Source organism: Bufo bufo, chromosome 2 (assembly GCF_905171765.1).
Source record: "Bufo bufo chromosome 2, aBufBuf1.1, whole genome shotgun sequence".
Lineage (NCBI taxonomy): Eukaryota > Metazoa > Chordata > Amphibia > Anura > Bufonidae > Bufo > Bufo bufo.
In genome coordinates this window covers 9,215,808-9,242,342 of record NC_053390.1, presented here as the reverse complement: position 1 = coordinate 9,242,342, position 26,535 = coordinate 9,215,808, and the positions used below count along the sequence as shown (strand labels likewise).

The window sequence follows — 26,535 nt, the reverse complement described above, 5'->3', positions numbered from 1 at the left end:
GAAAATGTGCCACTGTGTTCCTCTCAAGAAGTTACCCTCTGCACAAGAGTTGGCCACGATTTTTGCCAGGGAGGTCTTCCGGTTGCACGGTTTGCCTAAGGAGATTGTGTCGGATCGGGGGAGTCAGTTTGTGTCCAGGTTCTGGCGCGCCTTTTGCTCCCAGTTGGGGATTCATCTTTCCTTCTCCTCGGCCTACCACCCTCAGTCCAATGGGGCCGCAGAACGATCCAATCAGGCCTTGGAGCAATTCCTTCGTTGCTATGTCTCCGATCACCAAGACAATTGGGTTGACCTCCTGCCTTGGGCTGAGTTTGCCAGGAACACGGCGGTGAACTCTTCCTCTGGGACGTCTCCCTTCATGGCCAATTATGGGTTCCAACCTGCCGTGTTACCGGAGGTATTCTCTCCCCAGGATATTCCGGCTGTGGAGGATCACCTTTCCATCCTACGTGCTTCTTGGGTACAGATCCAGAAGTCCCTTGAGGTCTCTGCGCAGCGCCAGAGACTCCAGGCTGATCGCAGACGAGCGCCTGCTCCTTCCTACCAGGTCGGAGACCGTGTATGGTTGTCCACCCGCAACCTCAACCTTCGAGTGCCCACTCCCAAGCTGGCGCCTCGCTTTGTTGGTCCCTTCCGAGTGCTTCGCAGGGTAAACCCGGTAGCCTATGCCCTTGCGCTTCCTCCTGGCATGCGGATCTCCAACGTGTTTCATGTCTCCCTGTTGAAGCCACTGGTGTGTAATCGTTTCACTTCCTCGGTTCCTCGGCCTCGTCCGGTCCAAGTGGGCAATCGTGAGGAATATGAGGTGAGCAATATCCTGGACTCACGCCTGGTCCGCGGTCGGTTGCAGTTTTTGGTCCATTGGCGTGGTTATGGTCCAGAGGAGCGTTCCTGGGTTCCCTCCGCAGATGTCCATGCTCCTGCCTTGCTCCGAGCCTTCCACGCACGCTTCCCTCAGAAACCGTTTTGTGCTCCGTGGAGGAGGGGCCCTTGAGGGGGAGGTACTGTCATGGTCTTACCTGCTTGCTGCTCTCCTTCGTTTGACATGTGCTGGCGGCCATCTTGGTTTCTGGGTTTCTTGTAGCCTTCCACCCTGCGGCTCCTCCTTCCCCTGGGAGGAGCTGGATGCCTAGCTCATATATATAGGAGGTCTGTGGCTTCAGTTCCTTGCTTGGTCCTCTTGTGTTCACATGCTTCTAAGACTGCTGCTGCTTCTGGTTCCTGATCCTGGCTTCATCTGACTACCCTGCTGGTTCCTGATCCTGGCTTCATCTGACTACCCTGCTGGTTCCTGATCCTGGCTTCGTCTGACTACCCTTCTGGTTCCTGACCTCTGGCTTCGCAAAGACTCTGCTCGGTTTCACCATCCGTTTGGACTTTTGCTTTACAGCTTTATTTTCAATAAAGCCTTCTTATTTTCACTTATCTCTTGTTGTACGTCTGGTTCATGGTTCCGTGACAATGCCCAGTCGGATTGCAGAGGTCCTGAAAAAGAAGGGCCAACACTGCAAATACTGACTCTTTGCATAAATGTCATGTAATTGTCGATAAAAGCCTTTGAAACGTATGAAGTGCGTGTAATTATATTTCACTACATAGCAGAAACAACTGAAACAAAGATCTAAAAGCAGTTTAGCAGCAAACTTTGTGAAAACTAATATTTGTGTCATTCTCAAAACTTTTGGCCACGACTGTACATTCCTGCAGTTTAATGGTAAATCTATCTAGATACTGGAGCTGAGTGTGATCCCGGCCAGAAAGAATGTCCCTGATGTAACATAGTATATAAGGCCGAAAAAGGACATTTGTCCATCCAGTTCGGCCTGTTATCCTGTAAGTTGATCCAGAGGAAGGCAAAAAAAAACTGTGAAGTAGAAGCCAATTTTCCCCACTTAAGGGGGAAAAAATTCCTTCCCGACTCCAATCAGGCATCAGAATAACTCCCTGGATCAACGACCCCTCTCTAGTAGCTATAGCCTGTAATATTATTACACTCCAGAAATACATCCAGGCCCCTCTTGAATTCCTTTATTGTACTCACCATCACCACCTCCTCAGGCAGAGAGCTCCATAGTCTCACTGCTCTTACCGTAAAGAATACTCTTCTATGTTTGTGTACAAACCTTCTTTCCTCCAGACGCAGAGGATGTCCCCTCGTCACAGTCACACTCCTGGGGATAAATAGATGATGGGATAGATCTCTGTACTGACCCCTGATATATTTATACACAGTAATTAGATCTCCCCTCAGTCATCTTTTTTCTAAAGTGATTTACTCTAATTTTGATAATCTTTCAGGTTACTGTAGTCCACCCATTCCAGTTATTACTTTAGTTGCCCTCCTCTGGACCTTCTCCAGCTCTGCTATGTCTGCCTTGTTCACAGGAGCCCAGAACTGTACACAGTACTCCATGTGTGGTCTGACTAATGAGTTATAAAGTGGTAGGACTATGTTCTCATCACGGGCAGCTATGCCCCTTCTGATGCAACCCATTATCTTATTGGCCTTGGCCTTAGTTTGCTGTTAGCTAAAATTCCTAGATCATTTTCCATGTCAGTGTTACCGACTGTTTTACCATTTAGTATGTACGGGTGACTTGCATTATTCCTTCCCATGTGCATAACCTTACATTTGTCAGTGTTAAACCTCATCTGCCACTTCTCTGCCCAAGCCTCCAATGTATCCAAAGAAAAGGATATTAAAGTTCATTACATTTCTGCCAGAGAAAGTCACTTGCATATATCCTCTGCAAAAAAAGCAGTTTAGGCCACACTACCCCAGTCTGTACCAGTTACTAGTAGCAGACAAGTCATTTATATAACTAAATTCAAGTGTATTCACTGTAAGGGATCGCTCTCTCTCTCAGGGGTCGGCAATGACAGACTTCTCATCAAACGGGGTTTTCAAGCTCAAACAGCGCTTTGTCACACAGCTCATCACACTTCCATGTTTGCCATCACTCAGCACCATGAAGTCACAGCTTCACATCACAATGTGTTACATCAACACAAAACAATAAGCGCTTGCCCGGCTAGGCACTCACTATACAGAGGTTTTACCCTACCTCAACTCTAGCTCAGTATTCACACTGTGGTATTCGGCTTGGGTCAGACAGCCTCCTAGGTGTGACCAGTACAACCCACCAGTACTTCTGGTGGAAGCAGTGAAATACCTTGGGGCTATGGTCCAGGAGTCCTCCTGACTCGGACCGTGCGACACCTCTCTTCTTCAGGCATCGCTGGTCCCCCAAACTCAGGCTTCCTCAGCCTTGTGGCCGCCCAACCCTCCTGGCTGGAACCACACAGAGCCTCTGCAGACTTCCTTCTCAATTCCCTCACACTCAGGCTACCTCAGCCTTGTGCCCCCCCCCCCCCAACCCTCCTGGATGGAACCACACAGGCCCTCTCCAGGTCTGTTCCCTGGGGCCGTATTGTGGCCCGCATACGGCGGGTCCGCACTACACGGGTCACTTGAATGGGTCTGCAAATCCGGAGATGCGGAACGGAACCCTACGGAGTGCTTCTGTGGTGTTCTGTTCTTCCGTTCCGCAAAAAGATAGAACTTGTCCTATCTTTTTGCGGAACAGATGGATCTCGGACCCCATTTAAGTGAATTGGGTCGCAATCCGCATGTGGCTGGGCCACGGTCGGTGCCCGTGCATTGCAGACCGCAATTTGCAGTTCGTAGTATGGGCAGCACACGTTCGTGTGCAAGAGGCCTCACTCTGAGAATTGCTTTATCCCCAAGTGATTATCGATCTCCGGCCCGGTGATCGTGGGGAAAACACAGCAAATCATCCCACACATCTCCTCTAATAGGTTCCTGTACCTTCTCGGAGACACTCTTCATATATGAGGCCTGTCACTGCCTCACATCACGTAATCAACATCTTATACGTAGCTGAATATTTTCGCATTTCAAATAAACGATTTCTTTGTGATTGTCAGAGTTCTGCCACAAAATGATGTCTATAATAATGATTGGTTACTTTTTATATAATGTTTTCGCAAAATAAAGGGGTCGTGAGCTGTTAGACATAGAAGATACTGTGCTTGGACCCAAGAGGGTCCCTTCTCTCTCCATATGGTGATCACTGTATATCTTTGTAAAATTGGGAGCACTAGATGAAAAGAAGGACTGTAGTCTTTATCTACAGATTTTAAGGTAAACTACCACTCAGTGTGGTGCCTTAATCCTCGGAGGCATCGATTACTTTGGGATTTTCCACTGGTGATCGGGGGCTGCGATTGGTGGAAACGTCTCCAAACCACAGAACAGAATGACCGCTGTTTGCTCTTCGGACTGGATGTGGCTACTACGCACTGTGCGGTGAGGTTTACTGTGGTCATTGCTGCTTTGTTGTTCTTCTCTGTTTTTCTCATATTTTGGATACTGAGGGAACATCAGGGAACTCAACCGGTCATGGACCGTCTAGACATAAAGCCAATAACTGAGTCTGAGATAAAACTCTGGGAAAGACCGGACAAGATGTTGATACAGGTAACAGAAGAAGTCATGATTCTGCGGACCAGGGGTGATTGGAAGGGGAGATAGAGAACTCCAGGAGTGGTTGACGAGCTGTCAAGAAGGTCACTTGCATATACCGTATCGTTTAGGCCACAATACCCCAGTCTGTACCAGTTACTGGTAGTGGGGTCGGAGTAGCAGACAAGCCATTTATATAACTAACTTCAAGTGTATTCACTGTAAGGGATCGCTCTCTGAGAAGTTGTTCAGGAGGGCTGGTCAGCAAAGACAGGATGCTTCACGAGAGAGAAGTGGTCAGAGTGAGGACTGACAGGGCTAAGGAGAGGCTTAACCCCTTATGGACCGGGCTCATTTTCACCTTCAGGACCAGGCCATTTTTTGCAAATCTGACCAGTGTCACTTTATGTGTGAATAACTTAAAAACGCTTTTACTTATCCAGGCTATTCTGAGATAGTTTTTTGGTCACATATTGTACTTCATGACACTGGTAAAATGAAGTAAAAATAATTCATTTTTATTTATAAAAAAAATACCAAATTTACCAAAAAGTTTGAAAAATTAGCAAATTTCCAAGTTTCAATTTCTCTACTTCTATAATAGATAGTAATACCTCCAAAAATAGTTATTACTTTACATTCTCCATATGTCTACTTCATGTTTGGATCATTTTGGGAATGATATTTAATTTTTTGGTGATGTTTCAAGGCTTAGAAGTTTAGAAGTAAATCTTGAAATTCTTCTGAAATTTTAAAAAACCAACTTTTTAAGGACCAGTTCAGGTCTGAAGTCACTTTGTGAGGCTTACATAATAGAAGCCACCTAAAAATTACCCCATTCTAGAAACTACACCCCTCAAGGTATTCAAAACTGATTTTACAAACGTCGTTAGCCCTTTAGATGTTCCACAAGAGTTAATGGCAAATGGAGATAAAATTTCAGAATAAAAATTTTTGGGCACATTTTCCATTTTTATAAATTTTTTCCAGTAACAAAGCAAGGGTTAACAGCCAAACAAAACTCAATATTTATTGCCCTGATTCTGTAGTTTGCAGAAACACCCCATATGTGGTCGTAAACTACTGTACGGCCACACAGTAGGGCGTAGAGGGAAAGGTGCGCCGTGTGGTTTTTGGAAGGCAGATTTTGCTGGACTGGTTTATTTACACCATGTCCCATTTGAAGCCCCCCTGATGCACCCCTAGTGTAGAAACTCCACAAAAGTGACCCCATCTAAGAAACTACACCACTCAAGGTATTCAAAACTGATTTTACAAATGTCATTAACCCTTTAGGTGTTACACAAGAGTTATTGGCAAATATAAAGAATTAAAATTTTTGGGCAAATTTTCCATTTTAATCCATTTTTTCCAGTAACAAAGCAAGGGTTAACTGCCAAACAAAACTCAATATTTATTGCCCTGATTCTGTAGTTTGCAGAAGCACCCCATATGTGGCCGTAAACTACTGTACGGGCACTCAGTAGGGTGTAGAGGGAAAGGTGCGCCATGTGGTTTTTGGAAGGCAGATTTTGATGACTGCTTTATTTACACCATGTCCCTGATGCACTCCTAGAGTAGAAACTCCATAAAAGTGACCCCATTTTTGAAACTATGGGATAAGGTCACAGTTTTGTTGGGACTATTTTTAGGGTTCATATGATTTTTGGTTGCTCTATATTAAATTTTTGTGAGGCAAGGTTACTAAAATAGAAATTTACTAAAATAAAATAGAAATTTCATCTCCATTTGCCATAAACTGTTGAGGAACACCTAAAGGGTTAATAACGTTTGTAAAATCAGTTTTGAATACCTTGAGGGGTGTAGTTTCTTAGATGGTGTTGCTTTTATGGAGTTTCTACTAAAGGGGTGCATCAGGGGGCTTCAAATGGGACACAGTGCCAAAAAAAAGGCCATCAAAATCTGCCTTCCAGAAACCATATGGCGTTCCTTTCCTTCTGCGCCCTGCCGCGTGCCCGTACAGTAGTTTACGGCCACATATGGGCTGTGTTTCTGTAAACTGCAGAATCAGGGTAATAAATATTAAGTTTTGTTTGGCTGTTAACCCTTGCTTTGTTACTGAAAAAAACTGATTAAAAAGGAAAATTTGCCAAAAAATTGCTGTTTTGGCACCGTTATTATTTCATTTTTTTATGGGATGGGAGGATGGTTTTATTGGCACTATTTTGGGGGGCATATGACTTTTTGATAGCTTGCTATTACACTTTTTGTGATGTAAGGTGACAAAAAAATACCTTTTTTTGCACCGTTTTTATTTTATTTTTTTTGACCGTGTTCATCTGAGGGGTTAGTTTATGGGGTATTTTTATAGAGCAGATTCTTACGGACGCGGCGATACCTAATATGTCAACTTTTTTATTTATTTTAGTTTTACAAAATAATATTTTTGCAAAAATTTTTTGTTTTTGTTTTAGTGTCTCAAGTCTGAGAACCAATGTTTTTTTCCGATTGTCAGTGGCTAAATGGAATTAAAATTGGGGAAGGGGATTATAAATTTAGTACTCCATGGAAGTGTGGTACTCCCTGAAGCAACCGTCAATGCAGAGGCCCGGATGATCGGGGCACATGTCGCACTGAGTGGTGGTGTCCTTCCGTATCCCCCTCCTGTGACACACTCTGCACCTTTTTTGGGTCCGTCCCTTCTTTCCAGTATGGGAGACCACACCTGGAAAGTGTTGGCCAGGGACGATCCTGGCGCCTCCAGTTCCCGAGGTACTCCGGCCTGCTCTTTCCCTGTCCGAAAAGATCAGGGCCTTGAGGACTGCCTCATAGAACTGAAGAAATGTCCCTGTGCTGCCAGCGCTTCAGGATAGTACAAAAGAGTTGTACAAGGCAACCTGTACCAAGTAGACCTCAACTTTTTTGTACCAGGCCCGGGTTTTGAGCATGGCATTATATGGCTTGAGGACTTGATCAGAGAGATCATCTCTTCCCATATACCGATTGTAGTTGACGATACAATCGGGCTTGAGGACCGTTGCCGCGGTACCTCGCACAGAGACAGGGGTGATGCCGTTACCATGAATTGTGGACAGTACAAGGACATCCCTCTTGTCCTTATATCTGACCAGCAACAGGTTTCCACTCGTAAGGGCACGGGTCTCACCCCCTGGGGATAGGTACCTGGAGGGGGTGGGTAGGGAGGCCGCGTTGATTTTTCCGCACGGTCCCACAAGCAGACGTGGATCTGGCGGCGAGGGACTGTAACAAGGGGATACTAGTATAAAAGTTATCCACGTAAAGGTGGTAACCTTTATCTAGCAGTGGGTGCATAAGGTCCCACACAAGTTTCCTGCTAACACCCAGAGTGGGGGGACATTCTGGGGGTTGAATACGGGAATCTCGCCCCTCGTACACATGAAACTTGTAAGTGTACCCTGAGGTACTCTCACAAAGTTTGTACAGCTTCACGCCATACCTCGCCCGCTTAGAGGGCACATACTGGCGGAAAATGAGCCTCCCCTTGAACGCAATGAGAGACTCATCAACCGCAACCTCCCTTCCAGGTACATAGGCCTCCATGAATTTGGCCCCAAAGTGATCGATGACCGGCCTGATTTTGTACAGGCGGTCATAGGCAGGATCACCTCGGGGGGGGACATGCTGCATTATCTGCATAATGCAGGCATTTCCGGATGGCCTCAAACCGGGAGCGTGTCATGGCCGTACTGTAAAGTGGGGCCTGGTATAGGACGTCCCCACTCCAGTAATGCCTGACACTGGGTTTCTTGACCAGGCCCATATGCAGCACGAGGCCCCAAAATGTCCTCATCTCGGCTGCACTGACCGGCGTCCAGCCACCGGGCCTAGCAAAAAGGAGCCCGGGTGTTGAGCAAAGAACTGTTGGGCGTACAGGTTCGTCTGCTCCACCATCAGATTCACCAGTGGGTTACTGAAAAAAAGAGTAAAGTAGTCGTATTCAGTGAAGCCCACTGTGGAAATCTGGATTACTGCTTGGCCAACAAAATCCGGAATCGCGGGCTCAAAATGCTCTGGGGTACACCAGACAAGTTCACTGGTAGGGGGCTCCGTTGGACTTAACTGGTGGGCCGGAAGGCTAGTACAAGCCCCAGAGCTGCTGGCATGGCGGTCCCCTTGCTCCGCCTGGCGGTGTCTCTGCCGCCTTGGGGGCTCATCATCATCGCTAGATGATTATGAGGACGCGGATGACAAGAGGAAAGTGGGGTCATCCTCATTGGGGCTCTCGGACTCTGAGGCAAGCAGGGCGTATGCCTCCTCGGCCGAGAAAGTCCGGCGGGCCATAGGGGAGTGTGTGTGCGTGGAAAACTTTATTTAGTGTGTGTGGGGGCACTGGTGTTCGTGGACTTTGCCCTAAACCTAACAGAAAAAAAATATATAAAGAAAAAAAGTGAAAACCCAAATTCAGCCGTCCAAAAGCTGATCACCGGTGGCCAGACACTAAGAGTGACGGCCACAGTCAGCGTACGCAGAAAGAAAAAAAAATGCTGCGCCCCAAAAAATGTGTGTGTGGGGTGGGGGGGGGGGGGCAGGGGGTAAGCTGCAGCACCCCTGGGGGTTCTAGGGTCACACAGCCGTGACGTGGACCCCAGACACCCGATCAGGGTGATGCACAGTTAAAACTTGTTTCCCCTAAACTTTCCCTGGATATCCCTGCTTAACCTAACCTGTCCCTAACCTTTCCCTATGTACCTTTTAGTGCCAGATGGCACTGTGGAGGGTCAGAAGGGGGGTGCTGGGCAGAGATGGGGGTGCTGGGCACAGATCTGACGCTGCTCCTCTCTCCACAGGCTCCGGACACAGAAAGGGAAAGGAGGCAGAGCCGCAGAGAGTTTAAACCTCCTGCCCGCCCTGCAGCCAATCAGAGCCGCAGGAAGTTTAAACAGTTTATTAGCTCTGCAGCCAATCAGAGCCGATCCTGAGAGGTGATGTCACCATCACCTCTCAGGATCGCAGGATGGTGATCGGTGGTGTATTATCACACCACCGATCACCATCCTGTTCCGGGTTATCGGGTCACTAGAGACCCGAATAACCCGCAAACGCAGCAAACCGCAGGTCTGAATTGCTGCCGCGATCGCCGATACCCCCCCCCCCCCGCATTGTCCACCACTCCATACACTTCTATGGGGCTGATGGAAATGGCCTGGTCTATTTTCAGCACTCCTGTAGAAAGGAATGGAGGTGGCCGCGCCTGCGTGTTGCACCCTCCGGCACTTTGTGGGCTCCGTTCTAAGGATAGGTGCGGGTCCCAGAGGTGGGTGAGTACCCCTGAGTCCAGCAGGCTACAGAGAGACAGATGATAAAGAGCACATGGACATCTGCTGTGGTGAAACTGGCTGTAAGTTGTAGTGCACCAGTGGCTGCATCAGGGGCCCCACGTTTACTACCAATACAAGAACGTTCAGAGGGCCCAGCAGAACAGGAAGCTGCAGGGGCCCAACAGCAGGTTGTGTACAACTGGAATCCGTATAAACTCTGGTGACCGTCAGGCTATTATTATAGGATAACAGTGGGCAGAACTACAACTCCCAGCATGTCCAGATTATTAAAGGATATCAGAAGAGAGAACTAAAACTCCCAGCATGTCCAAACTGCTATTATAGGATAACAGTGGGCAGAACTACAACTCCCAGTATTTTCCCAGCACTTCCTAGTTCTCTTTTTCTCCAAAGCTCAGCCTCTTATGTCACATGACCATCAATCACGCCTCTATTCCTGCTGTGCCCCGCCCCCTCAGGCAATGACATCACCCCACAAGTTCTTTACACCCCTTCTCATCTCCACTGCTGAGCCCCGCCCCCTGTACTGACCACATGATAGTGACATCATCACAGGTCCTACACCACCTCCTCTCCACTGCTGAGCCCCGCCCCCTGAACTGATCACAGGACAGTGACATCACCCCAGGTCCTTCACCACCTCTTTTCTTCTCCACTGCTCAGCCCCGCCCCTTGATCACATGACAGTGACATCACCCCAGGTCCTTCAGCTCTGGCAGTGCAGCAGATACTGGGCAGGTCCTGGTCGGTAGTCAGGGCTCTTGTTCTCTCTGGTATCAGCCATTCCTCCAGCCTGCAGGTAAGATGAGCTGTGATTAGAGATGAGCAAAGTTTTCGAAAATTTGATTCGGACACTTTACTGAATTTTTCCCCAAAAATTGCTTTGTTCCGAATGAATTTGTCATGAATCGCGTTAAAACGTCTATTTCCTGGCTGCAAAGAGCCTTTATAGCGGTGTAGAACACTGTGCCTGTATAGTGGTGTAGAACACTGTGCCTGTATAGCGGTGTAGAACACTGTGCCTGTATACTGGTGTAGAACTCTGTGCCTGTATAGTGGTGTAGAACACTGTGCCTGTATAGTGGTGTAGAACACTGTGCCTGTATAGCGGTGTAGAACACTGTGCCTGTATAGCGGTGTAGAACACTGTGCCTGTATAGCGGTGTAGAACACTGTGCCTGTATAGCGGTGTAGAACACTGTGCCTGTATAGGGGTGTAGAACACTGTGCCTGTATAGCGGTGTAGAACACTGTGCCTGTATAGCGGTGTAGAACACTGTGCCTGTATAGTGGTGTAGAACACTGTGCCTGTATAGCGGTGTAGAACACTGAGCCTGTATAGCGGTGTAGAACACTGTGCCTGTATAGCGGTGTAGAACACTGTGCCTGTATAGCGGTGTAGAACACTGTGCCTGTATAGCGGTGTAGAACACTGAGCCTGTATAGCGGTGTAGAACACTGTGCCTGTATAGCGGTGTAGAACACTGTGCCTGTATAGCGGTGTAGAACACTGTGCCTGTATAGCGGTGTAGAACACTGTGCCTGTATAGAGGTGTAGAACACTGTGCCTGTATAGCGGTGTAGAACACTGTGCCTGTATAGGGGTGTAGAACACTGTGCCTGTATAGCGGTGTAGAACACTGTGCCTGTATAGCGGTGTAGAACACTGTGCCTGTATAGCGGTGTAGAACACTGTGCCTGTATAGCGGTGTAGAACACTGTGCCTGTATAGCGGTGTAGAACACTGTGCCTGTATAGCGGTGTAGAACACTGTGCCTGTATAGCGGTGTAGAACACTGTGCCTGTATAGCGGTGTAGAACACTGTGCCTGTATAGCGGTGTAGAACACTGTGCCTGTATAGCGGTGTAGAACACTGTGCCTGTATAGCGGTGTAGAACACTGTGCCTGTATAGCGGTGTAGAACACTGTGCCTGTATAGCGGTGTAGAACACTGTGCCTGTATAGCGGTGTAGAACACTGTGCCTGTATAGGGGTGTAGAACACTGTGCCTGTATAGCGGTGTAGAACACTGTGCCTGTATAGCGGTGTAGAACACTGTGCCTGTATAGGGGTGTAGAACACTGTGCCTGTATAGCGGTGTAGAACACTGTGCCTGTATAGCGGTGTAGAACACTGTGCCTGTATAGCGGTGGAGAACACTGTGCCTGTATAGCGGTGTAGAACACTGTGCCTGTATAGCGGTGTAGAACACTGTGCCTGTATAGCGGTGTAGAACACTGTGCCTGTATAGCGGTGTAGAACACTGTGCCTGTATAGCGGTGTAGAACACTGTGCCTGTATAGCGGTGTAGAACACTGTGCCTGTATAGCGGTGTAGAACACTGTGCCTGTATAGCGGTGTAGAACACTGTGCCTGTATAGCGGTGTAGAACACTGTGCCTGTATAGCGGTGTAGAACACTGTGCCTGTATAGCGGTGTAGAACACTGTGCCTGTATAGCGGTGTAGAACACTGTGCCTGTATAGCGGTGTAGAACACTGTGCCTGTATAGCGGTGTAGAACACTGCGCCTGTATAGCGGTGTAGAACACTGTGCCTGTATAGCGGTGTAGAACACTGTGCCTGTATAGCGGTGTAGTACACTGTGCCTGTATAGCGGTGTAGAACGCTGTGCCTGTATAGCGGTGTAGAACGCTGTGCCTGTATAGCGGTGTAGAACGCTGTGCCTGTATAGCGGTGTAGAACGCTGTGCCTGTATAGCGGTGTAGAACGCTGTGCCTGTATAGCGGTGTAGAACGCTGTGCCTGTATAGCGGTGTAGAACGCTGTGCCTGTATAGCGGTGTAGAACCCTGTGCCTTGCAGTAACACACATAGGGAGTCTGCTGTGGTAGTGAAATAATACTGTGAGTCCCTATGACATGCAGATGACAGGCGTCGCTCTTACAATCACTGCACACTTCACTTATTTGGGCAGTCACAGGGCCAAAACTGACCAAATAACTCAAGTATGAACTCAGCCTTACAGGTCGATGTTAGCGCCAAGAAGAAGCGCACTCCTTTTACACTGTCGTCAGCTGATCCCACATAGATGTCTACAGAACCTGTTCTATTAACCCTTTCAGGACCCTGCCATTTTCCACCTTAAAGAGGACCTTTCATCAGTTTAGCCATAGTCTAATTATGGTCTTACCTTATAGGGCGGCCCCCACTAATGCCATGGCGCTTTCTTTTTTTTTTTTCAAAGGACGTTCCCCCGCCCCATTCGTCCACTCTTGGCTCCGTTGATTTCGGCGCCTTATATTATAATGAGCCGACTCGGTTATACTAGGCGGAGACTCGCAGTTTCGCTGGGGGCGGTTCTCTTCTCCCTGGCTGTGAGTGCATCCAATCAGAGCACACCGCTCTTAGCCAGGGAGAATGAGCTCCTGCCTGCCCGGAATCCTCTGCCGCAAGTGTGAAAGTACCCTTAATTAATTTTTTCCAGTAACAAAGCCAAACAAAACTCAATATTTATGGCCCTGATTCTTTAGTTTACAGAAACACCCCATATGTGGTCGTAAACCGCTGTACGGGCTCACGGCAGGGCGCAGAAGAAAAGGAACGCCATACGGTTTTTGGAGGGCAGATTTCACTGGGATATTTTTAAGTTGCCATGTCACATTTGAAGCCCCCCTGATGCACCCCTAAAGTAGAAACTCCAAAACAAGTGAACCCATATTTTTTTTTATTTTTGGGGCGACTGTCTTATGTAGGGGCTAATTTTTTTCGGGATGAAATGACCGTTTGATTGGTACTATTTTAGGGTGCATATTACTTTTTGATCCCTTGCTATTAAACTTTTTGTGATTTAAGGTGACAAAAAATGGCTTTTTTGACACAGTTTTTATTTTATCTTTTTTACAGTGTTCATCTGAGGGGTTTGGTCATGTGATATTTTTATAGAGCAGGTTGTTACAGAGGCGGTGATACCTAATATGTATACTTTAAAAATTTTTTTTACATTTAACACAATATAAGCATTTTTTAAACAAAAAAAAATCATGTTTTAGTGTCTCCATAGACTGAGAGCCATTTTTTTTTGCGATTGTCTTAGGTAGGGGCAAATTTTTTGTGGGACGAGGTGATGGTTAGATTGATACTATTTTGGGGGCATACGCCTTTTTGATTGCTTGGTGTTGCACTTTTAGTGATGTAAGGTGACAAAAAAGTTTTTTTTTTAGCACAGTTTTTATTTTATTTTTGATGGTGTTCACCTGAGAGGTTAGGTCATGTGATATTTTTATAGAGCCGAGCCGGTCGATACGGATGCGGCGATAGCTAATATATCTACATTTCTTTTTTTCCCTATTTTGTACAATTTTTTCTTTTACTTTATTTTGTGAAAATTATGCTTTTTTTTTTTTGCTTTTTTTTTTACTTGAAACTATTAATTATTTTTGTAAAACTTTTTTTTCACTTTATTTTTTGCCCCACTCTGGGACTTCAACTTTTAGTGGTCTTATCCCCTTTACAATGCATCACAATACTTCTGTATGTAATGCATTGGCTATAAGTGTATTACACAGTGTAATACAGGGGGCTGGATCTCACAGGCTGTCACGGAAGGCATCGGGCTGCCTTCCCTGCCATCTTGTCCGTGTCACAGCAGTGCAGTGACCCAAAGGCCACCCCGCACCCGGCAGGATCCCGCACGTGCCACGGCAGTTCGAGACTTAATGTGCCGGCATCTGTATTTTCACTGATGCTGGCGCATACAGAAGGAGTCCGGCTATCAGTGATTGCCGGACTTCTGGCGCTGATCGGGCGGGCGTAGCTACTTCACCCTCCCGATCAGCCTGCCGTACATGTACGGCGCTGGTCCTTAAGTCACGTCCATTAGCGCCATACATGTGAGGCGCGGGTCCTTAAGTCACGTCCACCAGCGTGGGTCCTTAACGCCTATACAAGTAGAGCCCCCCCGACAGAGTGGAGAGGGTGTTAGCAGTAAGTTTGTGTTGACATCACTGTTTATTTCTCCCTTCTTCTGATCCATCTCAGGAACAACGCCAATGACATCATTCATCCCGTAGTCCTGGCGACTAACAAATTAAAGTGGCCTCCTCAAAGGGCCTGAGCAAACGGCTGGTGTCACACATGAGCTGCCACTGGCTAACGTCAAAGTTACACAGGGGAGTGTTCCTGTTCACCTGCATCATCAAGAAATCGTTCACCGCCTTACCTCTGCTCCTATTGTTGGTCCAGCATGTGGACGGTGGAGTTCCAACTTGTGGAATGTCGCATATGAGGTGATGTTGGGGAACACTATTCTTCCTTTGCAGCTCAAGGAGGGCGTGTTTTGCAGTGTAAAAGGGGCTAAGGTGCATGCACAGTTTCCTGACCTTTTTCAAGACGTCTTGCAGTTCAGTGGAAAACCTCAGGAACTGGGTAACAACCAGATGCTGGATGACACTGGCAGCCTGGCTGCGACTGCTGCTACCACCACCCCTTTTTCTGCTGCTATTTCTGCTGGCTCCAGCAATATTTTTGGCACTGCCCGTTCCCTCAGGGGGCCCTGGCACCTGTCTGTTTGACATACTGTACTAGGATTAGAATTCTTAAAGGTCTGTGACATCACTGGGGGTGGCCATCTGCTGATTGCCTGGCTGCATTGCATTACGGGTGATCTCTTGTTCCCGGGCTTCTTACTTGTTTAGCCACCATTTTAGGAAAAAATCGATTCGTTACTACGATATGGCAGGAAATTTGGATTCATTGCGAATCAAATTCTACTTTTTATGCTTCGATACGCCCAACACTAGCTGTGAGGAGACAGTGTGGTGGAGAGCTCAGACATGTCACCTCTGGAGATTCTCCTCCATTACACACAAAGAATCCTTCTCCGCTCCTCAGCTTAGTATGATGGGAGTAGTAGTGGGGATAGTGGGGGTTGTCATCATTCGCTGGCCCCTGACTGTCCTGGTGAGGGGCCCCTGCCTCCAGGAGGAGAATGAATGGAGAGGGGCCCGGCCTGAGCTCAGCTCTCTCCAGTCTCTTCTCTAGGAGTTCTGGACACAGCTGAGCACAGCCCAGAGGTGGGACCTGCATCTATCAGACATGTATCTCCTGTGGAGCCACCAGAGATCTCCATGTTGGGGCCCCTGGAATCCAGGTGGTGGGGGCTCTGAGAAGCGGGGCCCCTCCAGGCTCAGGAAGTGCGGTTCTGGAGGTGACATCTGGTCTTGTCCCCTGGATGATTTCCTCTCCTCTTCTCATAAAGGCGCCTGCAGTACTAGAAGCCTCCAGCTCCTCCAGTTCTCTCCTCTTCTCCTGAACGACCACCAAGGATGGACAGGAAGGAGATCAGCAGAAGAATATTAGACCTCACATTGGAGATCATCTCCCTGCTGAGCGGAGAGGTAAACTTTTCTAGATTTCTCTCCTCTTTATTGTATTCTGTAACAAGTCAGACATCGGGAAGGAGAATCCATCATAGGAAGTAATAGGAAGAGTCCAGGGTCCTGGAGAACGGCCTCCAGACCTTCCAAGTGATGGAGAGCCTGAAGATCAGCCCCCAATATAGTGAGTGATGTGTCATGTGACCAGTGACCAATAGTCATGTTGTAGGAGCCATGAGGAGGTAAGTAGGCACGTTGTACCAGGAGGAGAGGGCGGAGGAGAGCACATGGCCCCTGAAGGGTTTATTCCCTAAGTGTCTCTCTCCATCCACAGGAGTACACAATAGTGAAGAAGACATCGGGGGACTGTGTGACTCCCATCATCCATCTCCAGGAGTCAGGAGGGCGGAGCAGGACCCCTCCCCCCATCACAGAGCCTCCCCCTCACCCCCTGATACATGAGCAGAAGATCCTAGAACTCACCCACAAGATGATGGAGCTGCTGACTGGAGAGGTGACACTGCTGGGAATGCTGGGAAATTCTCCAGTAACAGCACTGGAGGGGTCTGGGTGATGACGGTGTCATTGTGTTGTCAGGTTCCTATAAGGTGTCAGGACGTCACTGTCTATTTCTCCATGGAGGAGTGGGAGTATATAGAAGGACACAAGGACCTGTACAAGGAGGCCATGATGGAGGAGCACCAGCCTCTTATATCACAGGGTAAGAGCCGTCATGTGCAGTGTATACACGTGTGTGCAGTGACATGTAATGGAGGAGCACCAGCCTCTTATATCACAAGGTAAGAGCCGTCATGTGCAGTGTATACACGTGTGTGCAGTGACATGTAATGGAGGACCACCAGCCTCTTATATCACAAGGTAAGAGCCGTCATGTGCAGTGTATACACGTGTGTGCAGTGATATGTAATGGAGGAGCACCAGCCTCTTATATCACAGGGTAAGAGCCGTCATGTGCAGTGTATACATGTGTGTGCAGTGACATGTAATGGAGGAGCACCAGCCTCTTATATCACAGGGTAAGACCCGTCATGTGCAGTGTATACACGTGTGTGCAGTGACATGTAATGGAGGAGCACCAGCCTCTTATATCACAGGGTAAGACCCGTCATGTGCAGTGTATACACTTGTGTGCAGTGACATGTAATGGAGGAGCACCAGCCTCTTATATCACAAGGTAAGAGCCGTCATGTGCAGTGTATACACATGTGTGCAGTGACATGTAATGGAGGAGCACCAGCCTCTTATATCACAAGGTAAGAGCCGTCATGTGCAGTGTATACACGTGTGTGCAGTGACATGTAATGGAGGAGCACCAGCCTCTTATATCACAAGGTAAGAGCCGTCATGTGCAGTGTATACACATGTGTGCAGTGACATGTAATGGAGGAGCACCAGCCTCTTATATCACAAGGTAAGAGCCGTCATGTGCAGTGTATACACGTGTGTGCAGTGACATGTAATGGAGGAGCACCAGCCTCTTATATCACAAGGTAAGAGCCGTCATGTGCAGTGTATACACGTGTGTGCAGTGACATGTAATGGAGGAGCACCAGCCTCTTATATCACAGGGTAAGACTCGTCATGTGCAGTGTATACACGTGTGTGCAGTGACATGTAATAGAGGAGCTCCAGCCTCTTATATCACAAGGTAAGAGCCGTCATGTGCAGTGTATACATGTGTGTGCAGTGACATGTAATGGAGGAGCACCAGCCTCTTATATCACAGGGTAAGAGCCGTCATGTGCAGTGTATACACGTGTGTGCAGTGACATGTAATGGAGGAGCACCAGCCTCTTATATCACAAGGTAAGAGCCGTCATGTGCAGTGTATACACGTGTGTGCAGTGACATGTAATGGAGGAGCACCAGCCTCTTATATCACAGGGTAAGAGCCGTCATGTGCAGTGTATACACGTGTGTGCAGTGACATGTAATGGAGGAGCACCAGCCTCTTATATCACAGGGTAAGACTCGTCATGTGCAGTGTATACACGTGTGTGCAGTGACATGTAATAGAGGAGCTCCAGCCTCTTATATCACAAGGTAAGAGCCGTCATGTGCAGTGTATACATGTGTGTGCAGTGACATGTAATGGAGGAGCACCAGCCTCTTATATCACAGGGTAAGAGCCGTCATGTGCAGTGTATACACGTGTGTGCAGTGACATGTAATGGAGGAGCACCAGCCTCTTATATCACAAGGTAAGAGCCGTCATGTGCAGTGTATACACGTGTGTGCAGTGACATGTAATGGAGGAGCACCAGCCTCTTATATCACAGGGTAAGAGCCGTCATGTGCAGTGTGTACACGTGTGTGCAGTGACATGTAATGGAGGAGCACCAGCCTCTTATATCACAGGGTAAGAGCCGTCATGTGCAGTGTATACACGTGTGTGCAGTGACATGTAATGGAGCACCAGCCTCTTATATCACAAGGTAAGAGCCGTCATGTGCAGTGTATACACGTGTGTGCAGTGACATGTAATGGAGGAGCTCCAGCCTCTTATATCACAAGGTGAGACCCGTCATGTGCGGAGTTCCTCAGCTTAGGTTCCTTGGTGATCTGCAAAGGTGTTTTTTTAGTTTTGTGCTTCAGCGTTTTGCTTTCATTTATCCTGTGTTATTCCTGCCGTGTTTCAGTCCTGCTCCCATCCTACCTCTGAGCCCCTGCACTTTCAGTTCAGTACCCAGTCTGTCTGCCCAGTTTGTACTTTTGTCGAATTCCCAGTCTGTCCACCTTGCCAGTGCCTCTGCCACTACCCCTCCCTCAATCCACGTTAACTGTTTACCGCCTGGATCTTCAGAATGCAGTTACAAGTCCTGGTGCCTGTTCAGTCTGCTCTTGTGATTTTAGTGTATTTTTCCTGTTTTTGCTATACTGAGCTCCCGGTGCTTGCATCAAAATCCTTTAACGGGACTATCCCAGGAGGTAGTGATTTGGTTGCTTCCCTACAGTGAAGGCCAAATCTCTGTACAGGTGTTAAAGGGTGGTACACCAGAATAATGCTCTTAAGGTTAGTTCAAAGACAAACCAGGTAATTGGCACACTGGGTCCACACTCACTGATCCGTTACTAGAGACTTGGAGTCTGGTGGAAAGGAGACTTGGAGTAGTTGTTTTACCTCCTACATAAACCTTGTCTGATGAAGGTATTTACTGTTGGTTCTCTCTCTAGAAATTTACAGCTGATGAGTCCTTGAGACATTTTTGCTTGGTAGTGTGATGTAGTATGTTCTTAAGAAAATTATCCCTTATCCCCTGCCATATAAAATTGTATCCTCATCCTCAGAATGTACTATTGTGGAGAACGAGCCATCAGCCCACTGCCCATAATTCACTCAAAGACCAGATGTTGCTTCAGTATGTGGCTTGCTAGTTGCTGGACCTCGGCACAGGTGGTGAGGAGCAGAACATTGATCACTAAACCTAGAAGTGAAGGAGCTGAGAGAAGTGTCTGATCTATAGACCTACATTTACAGGAGGCCATGTATTCAGTCACTGTCTGCTTGTGTCTCCACAGAAGGATCCAGGAGGAGAAATCCACCAGAGAGATGTCACCACCCTCTGTATTCCCAGGACTGTCCAGAGGAGAAGGTCCCAGAGAACCCTCAGGTAGATGGAGCTGAGCCCTATACACATCTATATAGGGGGGTCCTGCAGTCATAGAGGGGTCATAGATGGTGGGGGTCTCTTCTGTGGATCTGTTAGATTTCCCACCTGTCTGCTGTATTGTACTGAATTGTTACAGATGACAAATCAGGGGGAAGATGTGACTGATATTAAAGTGGAGGATGAAGAAGAGCGGATGATGGGCGATCCCCCGTGTAAGAGTGAGGTGGAGGAGGACATTCCAGGAGATGTCACCACAGGTATGGAATCATGACTGAAGGAAGTGATATCAGATTCTGTCCTTGGTGTCTTCAGGGCAGGAGGAGAATCTGATCACTGGCTGCTGAGCTTCTCTTTGATTGGAGATGTCCTCATCATATCATGAAGTGTTATCCAGCTGACGGTGATCTCTGATCAGATTCTTCTCTGATCCCGGCTGTTCCTGCAGGACATGACGGTCAGTCACATCCACACACCCACTGGGGACTATGTGGGCACAGCTTTTGTGTCTGTGCTATCATGATGGATACATGTACACCATTGTGCTGGAATTGCATGCCGCCAGTGATCTACATGTACCTCATTGGGCAGGAAAGTGTCACTTTGGGCTCGTCAGCAGACATTACAAGAAATCCAGATATTTGGGTGATTTCCTCAGTAAACGGTTAAATCAAATAAGTTAGTGAAGAAATCCCCCAATAATTAAAGACCATGTTGATGTATCTATATGAAGGATTGTTTTTTGTATGACGAGTTGTATTGTTGTCACAGTCACTGTACTTTGCAGTGGACTCCATTCATCAGTGACCAGTGTTCATACTGGATTGTTACCCCATAATGGCATAGCAGAGTTCCAGTAGCCCTCTCTTTGGTCAGCCTGTAGATGTGGACACTGTATAAATGATGGATATATCCATCATGGTTCAATTGGAGGTTAAGCCATACATGTGCTTTATGACACGGATTTTCCTAGAGACTCTACCAGATTCATCTAAGGTCTAAGAAATCCATCTAATAATGAATGCAGTTTGTGTTGCTGAATGTGGTGAGGAATCCTTGGTGAGATGTATTACAGTGCTGGCAGAGGATTTGTTTGATAGGCAGACATGTTTGGTATTTAAAATGTTTGAGTTTTATAAAATCATGGTTTATGTAATGAAAGTGGTGACTGGGTGTGAGATTAGTAGAAAGAATCAGTCGCTCTGGAAACAGGTGGTGCTCATATCCTGGGTTGCAGACCCATACACCCAAGTAGAAGAAGTGATCAGCACTCACTTCTTGATGGTAATAAATCTTCACTTTATTGCCATATACAAAGTACAGACATCGGCCTGTATTCCGCTTATGGCAATAAAGTGAAGATTTATTAGCATCACAAAGTGAGAGCTGATCCCTTCTACTTAGGTTCAGGAGTATACAGTGGAAACCCCCTCTATTCCGCTGCTAAATAAGCAATTTTGCTCATGTGATTTTAGTGAAAGACTGGAATCCCACATGCAGTTTTTGATGCAGTTTTTTTGAGCAAAAGACATAACTGGATTGAAAATGTATTGCTTACAGTATATCTCTCCATCCTGCTAGTTTAACTTTGAGGCCTTATACGATATTATTATTATTATTATTATTCATTTTATCGTTTGAAAAAACATCTCAAATACCACTTTTTATCTTAACAGAAAATTCCAGTAAGAATTCTGAAGGAAATGTCACGTTATCACCAAACTATAATATAGAAGATGAAGACATCATTCAGCGCCCTTCAGGAGAAAACCTATTTAATGTACATCCATTACTTTACAGTACAGATCTATTATATAACCCCCCCAATCATGAAGAATCTTCTTCTGACCAATCACACATTGTTACTGCAAGTACAGGTCAGAAAAGGGGTGAAAGGTTTCAATGTGGTAAAGAGTTCACAAAAAGCTCAGATCTTTCTACTCACAGAAGAATTCACACAGGAGAGAAGCCATACTCCTGTTCTGAATGTAGGAAGTGCTTCACAGAGGAATCAAGTCTTGTTAGACACAAGAGACGTCACACAGGAGAGAAGCCGTATTCATGTTCAGAATGTGGCAAATGTTTTACGCAGACATCAAATCTTGTTAAACATCAGAGAGTTCACTCAGGAGAGAAGCTGTATTCATGTATTGAATGTGGGAAATGCTTTACACAAAAATCGGATATTGTTAGACATGAAAGAAGTCACACAGGGGAGAAGCCATATTCATGTTCAGAATGTGGAAAATGTTTTGCACAGAAATATAATCTTGTTAAACATCAAAGAATTCATACAGGAGAGAAGATGTATTCATGTTCAGAATGTGGGAAATGTTTTACACAAAAATCAGATATTGTTAGACATGAGAGAAGTCACACAGGAGAGAAACCGTATTTATGTTCAGAATGTGGGAAATGTTTTACAGACAAATCAAATCTTGTTAAACATCAGAGAATGCACACAGGAGAGAACCTGTTTTCATGTTCGGAATGTGGAAAATGTTTTATTAGTAAAGCCAAACTTAGTTATCATCAGAGAAGTCACACAGGAGAGAAACCGTATTCATGTGTGGAATGCAGAAAGTGCTTTACAGAGAAATCAAGTCTTGTTAAACATCAGAGAATTCACACAAGAGAGAAGCTGCATTCATGTTCACAATGTGGGAAATGCTTTAATAATAAAGCCAAACTTAAGGAGCATCAGAGAAGTCACACTGGAGAGAAACAATTTTGATGTCCTATGTGTGGAAAATGTTTTACAAGAAAATAAAGATTTAAACATATCAGAGAATTGTCATATTAAAGTTAAAAAAAAGATACATTTAAAATGGCAGGTTATTTATGGACATTAGCCGATTTAATAAGAAGGTTATTTTTTGGGTAGAATTGTACTAAATCTGCCAAATGACCACATTATATTTATTAGAGGTCAACTAAGGAGGAAGGCCATGGAGGAAAAGCATATAAGGAAGAGAAGAAGAGCCTTGTTTACTTCCAGAGCAGAGATCAATTGTCCCCATGAACCTTGCTTCTTATCACTGTATTCATAGTTACATTGTTAATATGATTGAAAAAAGCCTTCAAGTTCAACCAAGGGATAGATGGGGACGTGAATCACAGAAGGAAGTGAGTCTCGGATTTCTACACATTTTCATAAGCATTAATGTTGTTTACTTTTAAGAATTCATCTAAACCCTTTTTAAACCCGTCCACTGTTCCTGCTGTGACCACGTCCTGAGGAGTCTATTCCACAGATTCATAGTTCTTACAGTAAAGAAACTTTGACGCCTCTGGAAACTGAACTTTTTCTTCTCCAGTCGGAGGCAGTGCCCCCTTGTCTTTTGAGGGAATTTTACATGGAACAGTTTTTTGTATGGCCCATTTATATATTTGTATAGGTTAATCATGTCCCTCTTAGACATCTCTTCTCAAGACTAGATACATTTAGTTCTTTTAATCTTTCTTCATAACTAAAACGCTCCATGCTCCTTGTCAGTTTAGTCGCTCTCTGTACTTTTTCCAGTTCCAAATCATCCTTTCTATGGATTGGTGCCTATAAATGAACTGCATATTCCAGATGAATATGCATATTCCAAAGCTTTGTAAAGTGGTGATATTACATCCCTGCCCCGCGAGTCTATGCCTCGTTTAATTCATGACAATATTCTGATAGCCTTAGAAGCAGCTAATTGACATTATATGCTGTTTAATCTACGATCTACAAGGACACCCAAATCCTTCTCTATAAGTGACTCTCCCAGTGCTACATCACCTAGGACATATGAAGCACAGAGATTATTATTACCTGATCCTTCTCTATAAGTGACTCTCCCAGTGTTACCTCCCCTAGGACATATGAAGCACGGAGATTATTACTACCAAGATTCATAACTTTACATTTGTCCACATTGAACTTCATTTGCCAAGTTCATGCCCAATCACTCAGAGTGTTCAAGTCAGCTTGTAGTTTTTTGGACATCTTCCGTAGACTGCACAGTACTACACAGCTTAGTGTCCTCTACAAAAATAGAAATGGTACTATTAATCCCGTCCTCGATATTATTAATAAATAAATAATAGAGGACCCAGCACTGAACCTTGGGGTCACCACTTATAACCCGGGACCATTCTGTATAGGAATCATTGACCACAACTCTCCGGACACGGTCCTTCAGACAGTTTTCAATCCAATTACAAACTCTACTTTCCAAGCCTATAGATCTTACTTTACCTATTAAACGTCTATGAGGGACAGGATAAAAAGCCTTTACAAAATCCAGAAACACTACATCCACAACCGCCCCTCTGTCCAGGCTTATACTTACCTCACTACATCCACAGCCACCCCTCTGTCCAGGCTTCTACTTACCTCACTTCATCCATAGCTGCCCCTCTGCCCTTTGCCATAAATGGCTGCATAGTGGTCTTGTGCTCCTACGCAGACCTCAACCCATTCTGTGCCGCACTGGACTTGCCAGTACCTAACCTCTCTGACTGGGAGATTGCCACGACATCCCCACTTGTTTGACAGGTGACGGGAGGTAACAAGAGACGTCGACTGCCCTCGCCCAGAGTGATGTCTGCTGACCCTGGAGGAGCGTCCCCCTCAGCAAGACTGGCGCTCCCTGAACCCGGAGAAATAACCCCCCATCGCTAATGGACACGTTGGTGTGCCTGAACATTTTTCTTTGCCTTCTTGGGGAATCCACTGTTATCGCCCTCTTGGGGCCTAGAAAGTTATGATGGAGGACTTTTTTAGTCTGTTTATTTTAGGTATATAGTTCATCGCTTGTTTTTGGAACGTCTTATGGTGTCTGCATCTTCCTCTACTATAGCTGGCCAGCTAAGACCTGTCCTAGGTTGCTAATATAGCTTATATGTGTATATAGCCAGACCTGCCAATAACCTAAATACAGTTCCAAAATCAGAGTTATTTACTGTGACATCATGTTTGGATGTCATATAACTTATATTTTGTGTTCACAGAAGCAGAAAAGATAATATGCTTTTAAGATTCATTTATAGTGTAAGGTAAGCTCAGTGACGCAGCAGAAACAGAAAGCATAGTGTTAATCTGTTGTTGCTGGGCAGAAGTCTAGACCAATCGCAGGCGCAGCACTATGAAGTGCCTTTTGTGCTGTGGCATTAGAAGAATTTTGATATCTCTGACTTTTAGTCTAACCAGACTGTCTATTACTCTGCAATTCCTCTAGCGCCGTTCTATGGAAACAGTAGGTGTAAAGAGCACAGCAAATGCTTGAAATAACTTCTTTATTAACTTCAACCTTTCTTCATATATAACAATCACCTACTCCCTACTATTTCATACCCTTTTTCTCCCCCTCTGTGTCTTTCTTTTGCTCCCTTTTCCTCTCCAGTTCTTTCTCTCCCCCCACAGGGAGCAGCCTGGAGGAAGCACACCTGGAATACCTGCCCCCCAATCCTCTGATACTACCTTCATAGCAGGTAAGACCTTGCTACTCTACTCCTCCCAAACGGCGCTAGAGGAATTACAGAGTAATACACAGTCTGGTTAGACTAAAAGTCAGAGATATCAAAATTCTTCTAATGCCACAGCGCAAAAGGCACTTCATAGTGCTGCGCCTGCCACAGTGGAACTATTACCCTCAGAGGGCGAAGTGATAGCGCTCCTTAACTTGCACAGTAAAGAGCGCATTAGAGCAGCGGAGGGCCAGCATATACCGCCGTGCAGCAACTGTTCCTTGAGTGAGCAAGCAGACACCTCAGCGGAGCTACCATAAAAGAAAATAGAATGTGCACATTAGTCAAACTGCAGCCGACACTTAAAGTGGCAGAACGTCAAAGGCAAGATAGAGAAAGAGCGCCAACCCTCCTGCGATCCCTTGAGAGAGAAAGAGACGAATGGTGAGAGGCCAAAGTCCAGAGTTAGAGGGCCTGCACCGCTATCCTTGGAGAGACCACATACTGCAGTCAGCTAGTTTCCCGCCACTAGGCCCAAAGCCTGCAGCAGCGTATCTAAGCCAGCGCATCGCAAGTCATCCCAAAGACATACTGATAGGGACCTTAGATTGTGAGCCCATTTGGGGTCAGTTGGATACTAATGTCTGTAAAGCGCTGCGGAATATAGTAGCGCTATATAAGTGCATAAAATAAATAAATAAATAAGTCTCCTTTAAGACATTTGTTCCTGCAACTCTTCAGAATAAGGTCAGAGCTTTCCTTTTATTACTTATCATTGCATAAAGAGACTTTGTCATAAAGGCTTTGTCATAAAGAGACATTCTTGTGTTCAGATAAAGACTTTAAAGTAAAACAAAGGACAGTTTGTATTACACCAGTGTTTCTCAATTATTTTCTGTCATGCCCCCCCCTAGGAAGAAGAAAACATTTCGCGCCCCCCGCGCGACTGTAAATAGTATCATTTGTCGGGGGCCGGGGGCTCCCTCTCTCCAGCCATAGAGTTGATAGGCAACCGACGCAGCGTGGGACGCCGCTTGTGGACGACGGACACTTATGGGGGGATCTGTGGATGACGGACACTTATGGGGGGATCTGTGGATAACGGACACTTATGGGGGGGATCTGTGGATGACGGACACTTATGGGGGGGATCTGTGGATGACGGACACTTATGGGGGGGGATCTGTGGATGACGGACACTTATGGGGGGGGATCTGTGGATGACGGACACTTATGGGGGGGATTTGTGGATGACGGTCACTTATGGGAGGGATCTGTGGATGATGGACACTTATGGGGGGATCTGTGGATGACGGACACTTATGGGGGGATCTGTGGATGACGGACACTTATGGGGGGGA

The 26,535-nt window shown here is 46.3% G+C and overlaps 1 protein-coding gene across 1 annotated transcript; it reads left to right on the top strand.

Moving 5' to 3' along the window:
- Positions 1 to 19,937: 19,937 nt before the first annotated feature.
- Positions 19,938 to 22,961, top strand: LOC120991999 (gastrula zinc finger protein XlCGF17.1-like; the record flags this gene model as incomplete). Its single annotated transcript, XM_040420765.1, has 2 exons — positions 19,938 to 19,992; positions 21,409 to 22,961. Coding segments are annotated over 2 exons (1,113 nt in total), but the record flags the coding sequence as incomplete, so codon positions are not given.
- Between the last annotated feature and the right edge of the window lie 3,574 nt (positions 22,962 to 26,535).